At 33.2% G+C, this 8985-nt stretch overlaps 1 protein-coding gene across 1 annotated transcript; it reads left to right on the top strand.

Annotated features, from left to right (window-relative positions):
* The first annotated feature begins 2168 nt into the window (after nt 1-2168).
* On the top strand, nt 2169-8721 carry LOC125853795 (lipoamide acyltransferase component of branched-chain alpha-keto acid dehydrogenase complex, mitochondrial). Its single transcript, XM_049533547.1, has 8 exons — nt 2169-2551; nt 3227-3373; nt 4096-4221; nt 4741-5114; nt 5698-5945; nt 6216-6304; nt 7902-8129; nt 8270-8721. The coding sequence occupies exons 1-8, from the start codon at nt 2360-2362 to the stop codon at nt 8381-8383; spliced, it is 1518 nt and encodes a 505-aa protein (XP_049389504.1). The 5' UTR covers nt 2169-2359; the 3' UTR covers nt 8384-8721.
* Nucleotides 8722-8985: the final 264 nt, after the last annotated feature.

The following is an 8985-nucleotide window of genomic DNA, read 5'->3' on the forward strand; positions in this document are numbered from 1 at the left end:
ATCAAGAGAACAACAGGATTGTACTCACAATATTCATCTAAAAATATCACGTTTTTCTTTTATTTATTTTGACTGTAGTTAATTTTCTGCGCTATAAAAATTTGTTGCAAATATATAACTAATGCATATGCTCTATTAACTATACACCTTATTCAATATCATAGCATATATAACAAATATATAATACATTATAATATTAACAATACAAAGATTACTAATACATATATAAATATTGTTAAAGACATAGCTTTTCTTAATGCACCAAATCAAATGGTGGATTAAGGAACCGTTTGATATGCGAATGTTATCCTATCATATATATATATATATACAAAATTATTTATCTTATTATTATAATATAAATAAGGAAATAAATAATTTTTAAAAACTAGTAAATATTTTTAATTAAACACAAAATAAAATAATTTTATATTTTATTTTATATTATCATTGTTTTACCTCTCGTATATCAGTCCTTGCTCATTTGGTGTGAGGTATAGGTACAATAATTTCATAATTAAATGAATGAATATTTCATTTCATATTTGGTTAGATGTATTAGGTAGTCATTAGATAAGTATACCACAATTTTTGTCATATTTATAGATAACTTATCTCATATACATGATGAAAAAACTTATTTGAGATAACTTCTTCTAGAATTAGTTATCCTAAAATAACTTGTTCCCAACCAAACGACCCTTTATTTGCCAAATAAGGCAAATTTGGAAGAAGTAGATAACTTTGATGATGTGTGTTGCACATCTCAATTAAGATAAGCGCACGTGGATTTTATCATCTTAATATTCAAAGGAAGAAAAGGGAGATCATTATCATTTAAACAAGGATAAATACAAACTTTAAAATGTAACTCTTTCGTATGATCAGGCAGTTTTTTTTTTAAAAAAAAAACAAGGAAAAATACATTAAATACCTAATAAATTAACTTAACACTTCAACTAATCAAAATCTGGAACGTGGAGTGGACTTGTTCGAATAATTTCAGAATATATTATATATTTTCCCCTTTAAACAACTTTTATTTTAAACACCACTTGACAATATATTATTCAATATAATTCGTAATAATATTTCCCCTTCACTAAAGGAATAGCTATTTTTCAAGAAAAGGATACTTCTTTTCTTTCATAATTAGTTGATTATTTTTATTTCTATACGTATATTAAGAAATCATGAATAAGAAGATAATTTTTTACTAATTTATTCCTTAAAAAAGTTCTTGGAAATTTTATAAACACATGTGAACACTTTCAAAAGAATTTAATGTAAGGATAATATAGGAAAATTTAATTAATTTAACTTAGTAAAGTGAACAACTAATACGAGACAACTATTTTTAGTAAGATGATCAACTAATGCTGGATGTTGAAAAGTACTTTTTTTCCCACTTGATTTATGTAACATATACTTTAATCCATCATAAAACCTTTTAAATTTGGAGAAACGAGCTAAGTACACAAACATTCTTATCATATATACTAATTCTATAATTTGAAATTACTACATTTTGTTTTTTTATTTTATAATTTCATATCAAATTTCAAGTTAGATACATGAGAATCACACTAGATACAAACTATATATATGTATCTAGTGTGATTCATATATATTTAGGATATCAGATACACGAGTGAAATATGACAATGATGAGTAAGATGTGATGGAGGCGAGCTAGATTTGTCTATATTTAAATACATGTAAATCTACTTAGATACAGTATATCTAGAACAAAACACCTAATTTTAACGTCATATATCTCGAGATAGATGTATTTGAATGCACCAAAATCTAGTAAAATTTATAATATTGCAAACTAGCGTGTATTTAAGTAATTAACTCCTAAACTAGTGAAAATTATGTAAGTTAATCTTTAAAATTTCGTGTGAACATAAACATTTAAAAATATTGAAGTACATTCTCTTTTGAGGTCGGAGTTTCTCGAAAATAACTTCTTTTGTGTCATCTCTAAGAAAAAGTAAGATATGTGTTTCAAAAATATGTCACTGGAATAATAACAAAACACAAAATACATTATGATATTTTGTAAATCCCAAAGATTAGTATCATAGGAGTTTTTTTTTTTTCACTTATAAAAGTTGGTCACATTGCTGCAATAACCCATTATTTCTCGTTCCCAAAACAAAACAAACAAAACAAATCATGTTGTGAAGTTTCTGAAAAATTGCAAGAGTAAAAATTCGGCTGAATTTTGGTCAACGCAAAGAAATTATAAACAGCACACAATAGTTGTCCAAATTAAATTTTAATTGGACAACTATTGATTTTCTGACCCAATAAATAATTGAATCCCAATTACATTCTCATCAATTCAATTACCATGATTTGCCGGAAAATTTATCAGGGTAAGCTCCGGAATTCCGCCCTCCGGCAGACCATTTTCCGGTGGTTTCAGTCTTCCGTTGAAACTCCGGTGACGCCTGTTACTTCTACTGTATGTAGTGGCAAGAGAATTCAGTCTCAACTTCACTTTCTTAGAAACTATACGACGCCGTTTTGCTCATATACTAAGGTGACAATTTTTCTTCTTTGTATAAAATTTTGTTATACTATTGTTTGTTTTTCCAAAATAATTTAGGGTAACTTGCATGATGTGTTTGTGTAGTACTTTTTGTTGATCTTGTCAAACTGAATATTCAAAGGGGAATCTTGTAGGCCTGCTTTTTGTTCCCTTTTCCCTTATCCCCCATATATTGGATATGGGAATATCAAGATTCTGGGTTATTTGGAATCAGTGTCACAATAGCTATGTTGCTCGGACTCTTCACAAATGTTGCTGCTCTCTGTGTTGGATTCTCAAAAAAAATAAAAATAAATACTACTTTTGAAGGATCCGACACTGGTAGACAGCTTGGAAGAGTCCAAACAGCATATCATAATAGTTTCTAAAGTTGGTGTTTCTTTTTATACAGTGGTGTTAATATTGAAGGATCATTAGTAGTTTAGTACTAGCATTTCACCAAAGTTGATCAGATTATGGAATTTGTTCATAATTTTTAAAGGTAGCTCGCGTGTTTTCTTTGTGCAACATGTTTCGTCTGTTTTGCTTGAGTTCTTGTAAAACTTATCAGAAGTTCTCGATGCAGGTTTCTTGCAATATGTTTTGAGAAGTTATTTTCTCTGTAGGTTAGCAAAATCTGGCTATTCTATTGTTTTTACCTATTGTTTATGCCAATATTTTTTGCAGTCAAATGCTTCATTTACTCTAAGAGGGTGTGGTTTTTCAACTCAAGCTGCGTTGGATATTCCTGTTGGTGGGATAATTGATATACCTCTGGCACAAACTGGTGAAGGCATTGCGGAATGTGAACTTATCAAATGGTTTGTTCAGGAGGTTAGTAGATGTTTCTTGTAAATATATAGGTTATTTCACGCCATACTTTTTCTCCTTTGGTTAATGATTTTTTAGCTATGTGCCTATGCTAGACGCCCAACTGATTGACTTGTGTTAGACGCCCAACTGATTGACTTGTTTTAAAACTTCAACTTGATTTGAGGTGCATTAGCTTTTTTCTCTGGCTTGGAGGAACTTCAAGTCAATTATTCTTTGAAGGACAATTTACATGCATCTCTTTGCCCATACTCATACAGCAAACTGCAATTAAGGTTTTGCTCCTCATGATTTTGGTCGTTTACCCAATCTTCTCTTGTTAGAAGCTATCAATCAAATACACTCATTATTTTCATTTGTTACTTGGTTGTACGAGTATGCTGGATTCTTGTCTAAAATAGCCATTAAAGGCTCTCCCCCTTTTTTCATCTATAATTTGGTAGGATGAGTTAGGTTTCATATTCCTCTATTTGCTTTATCGTTCAGGATTCTAACAGCATAGAATTGCAGCAGTAAAAACCATCTGTTTCGTATGCAAAACAAGACTTGGGAATACCTGATTCTTTCCCCTCCTCTGTCTCTTGGTTTTTTTCTGTTCTACCATCACCTTTTTCTGGATTGCTCACTTTGCACTCATTGGTTTATAATTTACATGTAATAACTAATACCATATAGTATATGAAGCATTTCACAAATTCATTATGGTACTTCTTTTTTTTTGGCAGGGGGACCAGGTCGAAGAATTCCAACCTCTTTGTGAAGTTCAGAGTGACAAGGCAACGATTGAAATAACAAGTCGTTACAAGGGGAAAATTTGTCAAATTCTTCATGTTCCTGGCAGCATCGTAAAGGTACAACACCACAGTCATAGTGTATTGACCACACTGTAATTCTTCTGGTGTCTGATCTTTTTGTCTTATGGATTTGTTTATTTGACTGCACCTCAATGATGACATCAGTTTGTAGTTGGAGATACAATATGAGATATTGAAGTGAGAATTTCACGACCCCATTCCGTTTATTTTACTGTAAAAGAGGGAAAAAATAACTTTTTTCCTGTTTAAAGATACTCTCAAATTTATGAGCAAAAGACACGGAGAGGACTCACTTTTCAAAATATGAGGCCATATTGAAAACTAGCTTTAGTATGGTGTACTTTGGAACTATGCTTGTAAGAAAAACTACGCAAACATATTGTTCACAAGGAGAAACCAGTGCTCCTTTATACCTTAGGGTTCGATTTCTCTCCTTCAATTATTTTGATTTTATGGACTGCCTCATCAATATGTAGTATATCATGATTCATGTATGTCTGTAGAAGTTTCAAGGATGTTTAAGAACTAGATCATCCTCTCTACCAAATTTTGTAGGTTGGAGAAACACTTTTGAAGATTGGCGTTGATGAAATTCTTGATCCTACTGAGGCTTCTGATGCTTTAGAAAAGATGACATCGCTGGAATCTGATTTCAGTGGCACAAGTGACATCAGCTCTGTGCCTGAAGAAACCAAGATGGGTGGAGTGTTATCCACACCTGCTGTCCGCAACCTTGTAAAGCAGTATGGTTTGGACATAAATGATGTTCCTGCAACTGGGAAAGGTGGAAGGATACTTAAAGAGGACGTGATGAATTATGCAATGCAAAAAGGACTAATTAATGGAGCACCAGCATGTGCACAACAAAAACTTTCAGAGGTTTCACCTCTCATTGGAGGGGGATATGAAGATAAGACGCTTCAGCTAAGGTTAGTTACTACACAAGGAGAACTCAAATTCACTTGCTCACTATACTGTTATGTTACTGGAGACTTCTGACTGCAGATGGGCCGTGATTTTCATTAGTGGGAGAATTCTTTGAACAAAATTTTGTTGATAGGAAGCATGTTCTTTGAACAAGTTTTTCAAGTGTGTGTTGCAAATTTGAGAATTATATTACCACAATATAGAACCAAAATTATAGAAAAAGAAAACAAAAAAAGAACCAAAATTATAGCCTAAAAAAGCATATGTGACTGCTTGTTTGTCCCTCTTTGTCTCTAGATTCAACTAACTTCGATGGTGCAGTAGGAGTTCCAGATGAGTTGGCTATAGATTTATATCAGTTTCCGAGTAATTCATACTAGAGAACATTTTCCCAGTGTGTGTTGAAAGCATCTCACAACTCTTCTCTTATTTCTTAAGATGCTTAAATATATTTCTTACATTGCAAGTGGTGTCCATCAGTTTGAAATGCATCAACAATTTGTGGTGGCAAATTTAGATGCATATTCTTTATAAGGAAGGTGTTCTATTTTTTTATAGTCATGTATTTCTGTCTTTATCTTACAGGGGGTATCAGCGGGCCATGGTTAAGTCAATGACATTAGCTGCAAGAATTCCACATTTTCATTATGTCGAAGAGATAAATTGTGATGCACTTGTGGATCTCAAAACATCATTCAAGAATGAGACTTCTGATCTGGAGATCAAGCACACTTTCCTTCCTGTCCTCATAAAATCACTTTCGATGGCTTTAACTACACATCCCATGCTAAATAGTCGCTTCAGTGAGGAATCCTATGAGGTTATCCTAAAAGGTATATCAAATGTGAAATTCTATTTATCAATTTTAAATGGTACCCTACTCATTAACATAGTAAATATAGCTTGCTTTACATGATTAGTGACCATATTGACAATTATAGATTTTGTGTTATCTGCTGATACAATATTTTCCATTTCTTCATATGATTAGTGACCATATCGACAGTTATAGATTTTGTGTTTTATACTGATACAGCATTTCTTTTCTTATTTTACACATTCTTCATTCGTATTAATGGTACTGTTTTCTTCCCACAATCTAGGGTCGCACAACATTGGAATAGCAATGGCTACTCCAAATGGTTTGGTTGTACCAAACATAAAAAATGTTCAGTCTCTCTCAATCTTGGAGGTTAGTTGGCAGCTGTTACCCCAGTGAATTCAAGTATTGACATTGTTTATTTTGTACTGAAATATGACATTTCTATCTATTGCTTTTCCTCTCATATAGTTACATCTCTACATCGCTCGATATAGTCTATTAAGCACATCTTTTATTTATTAAATCCTAGTTTGACATGACAATTTTAAAACATTATTAAGATGAGAATCTGGCACATGTACACTTGCCTGATGAAGATATTGGAGGCCGAGATTACTAGAAAGAAGTGTAGAAGTTCCTTGGTACTCTGTAGATTCTCGTGTGTGAGTATTACTTTAATATCATATGATGTGGGTACAGCCTTCTCCTTTATGAGAGTCAGAGAGTGTATGTTATTATTGAAAATCAAGAAATATATAGAAGAATGTTTAGTTCGAGCTGAAAAATATAGAGAAATTACGGAGAAACGAATAGAGGATGATTGAAAGGCAGTGGAGCTTGGCTAGTTTATTTATACTTTTTCTTTATGGTGATGGTGCTCGGGCCAGCTCGCACACACCAAGACTATTTCACCAGGTACCAGCTACCTTCCACCTACACAGGTACCAGGTAACTAACTCTACCCGCAAAAGCTTAGCCACCTTGTGCCCACCTCAACTATTCCACCGGCTTAGTTTATTTATACTTTTCTGTATTATCCTTGAGTTGATTTGGTGTTACATGTTAAAAATTGCTACTCTCATTTGAGTGATGAGTATAAGGACTAGTTCCAGATATGAACTGCCTGATGTTAAGTAAAGAGATAGAATAAAGTTATGATAGGGAGAGGGACTCAGATGTGGGCATTTGGTCCTGGTAAAGATTTTGCTCAGCTCAAAATAGAACAATTTCTAGTTGATAAAGATCATTTTGTAATGAAATGAAAATGATAGTAGAGATGCTTCTCTTTTCTGTGGTGTTGGAAATTGGATTACAGTAGCTAGAAGATGAATCCGTCATCTCTAGTTTTACCAAGTGATGAAAGAGTTTCATATCCCTATTATGTATGCTTCAGGCATAAAAATATGGAAAAAAGGAGAGGATACACGAAACTGTGCACAAAAGGAATACCTTGATAATTAAATTGCTTCCATCGATATCCCTGTTTATAGTGAAGGAATGACCAGAAATCCTTGGTATAGTACATAGAATGCAGTATTTTGCTTGATCTCTTCCACACTAGCGACCTGTATATACTTCCTGCCATCTGGTTCTTACCATTCTGTTAAAGTAAGGCTAAGAACTTTTTTGAGTTATGTAACTCAGCACTTGGTCTTTTCCCCTTTCTCCTCCCTTTTTCTTTCCCTTTCTGATGTTATTGTTCATCGTTTTTTGCTTGTTCTATTCAATTCAAGTAACTTGTATCCATTTTCTTTGTTTGATTTGTCTTACCATACTGTGAAAGGAGGCTGGGAAAACTTTGACTATGTATTCTCGTAATGGAACTTTCCCCCCTTTCCTAGTGATACTGTTTCCATAGTCCCAGATCAATTCCTCTTATCTTTTATGTGTATATATCTATATACTACTAAATGCATGTTTGTGCTTCCCTTTGAATTGTCAACTGGATATATGCTTTCTGCTACAGATAACAAAGGAACTGTCACGGCTACTGAATTGTGCTAAGATAAACAAGCTTAGTTCTGATGATATATCAGGGGGAACTATTACTCTAAGCAATATTGGAGGAATTGGTGGAAAGTTTGGTTCCCCGCTTGTAAATTCACCTGAAGTTGCCATCATAGCAATGGGCCGGATCCAGAAAATTCCACACTTTGCTGAAGATGGGAATGTATGTCCTGCATCAGTCATGACGGTATGTAGTGATTTAAAGACCTTCACGAGGCACCTTTTCACCCATTTCTATAATCAGCAACATGTTGTGCAATGCATCAAAACCAGGGTGAGTTCATTAAACATGTTTCAGTATCTCATACGGATGATTTTGTTTTTCAGATAAATATAGGTGCAGATCATAGAGTTCTTGATGGAGCAACTGTTGCAAGGTTCTGTAACGACTGGAAAAAGTTTGTGGAAAAACCAGACCTACTATTGTTGCATACAAGATAAATTTTCGTATCCGAGACTTGATCAGAATTAATTTATTTGTAATCCAAGAACAAAGGCTCATTTTGGCCTTCCTTGTCATTATATTGTGGGTATAAAGATCATTTGAAGCTTATAGGTGTCCTGAAAGAAAGAATCACTAAATCTAATAGATAAAGGCAGTGTTACCTAGTCTCCTGTTGTACTTGGGGAAGAATCTGTTGTCAGAATGTGACAACAGTTGGAAAAATAGAAGAGAAATATAGTTTACAGAGACTATTTTCTTGATAATAAGCATTAGTTTTGAAAGTTACTTATTGTAACCATCCTATTCTCTATATATTTTCTGTTGCAACTCTTCATTTTAAGCTTTTTGTTTCCATTGGTAGCCAACTTCCTATTCTATAAAAATTGTTACAGACCTGCAAGCATTGTTTGGGCTCAAGGCTATCAAGTAGTTAAGTTCAGGGAGATAATTAAGATTCCTAATAGCTTAGATGTGCAACTAAGGGTCTTTTTAAGTATTTTGCCTATTGTAATCTAAATGCTCGAAGTCATATACTGCACGGTTGGAGCTTCTTTTGGAAGGACAATTTCTTTTGCATTATTTTAGAACAACACATTTC

The sequence above is a fragment of the Solanum stenotomum genome, chromosome 1 (genome assembly GCF_019186545.1).
Source record: "Solanum stenotomum isolate F172 chromosome 1, ASM1918654v1, whole genome shotgun sequence".
Classification (NCBI taxonomy): Eukaryota; Viridiplantae; Streptophyta; class Magnoliopsida; order Solanales; family Solanaceae; genus Solanum; species Solanum stenotomum.

Excerpts from the sequence above, each read along its gene's own strand:
- LOC125853795 (XM_049533547.1), top strand. The coding sequence starts at position 2,360 with ATGATTTGCCGGAAAATTTATCAGGGTAAGCTCCGGAATTCCGCCCTC. Across the intron at positions 2,552-3,226 it reads CGTTTTGCTCATATACTAAG|TCAAATGCTTCATTTACTCT; the intron begins GTGACAATTTTT and ends TATTTTTTGCAG. Across the intron at positions 6,305-7,901 it reads AGTCTCTCTCAATCTTGGAG|ATAACAAAGGAACTGTCACG; the intron begins GTTAGTTGGCAG and ends TTTCTGCTACAG.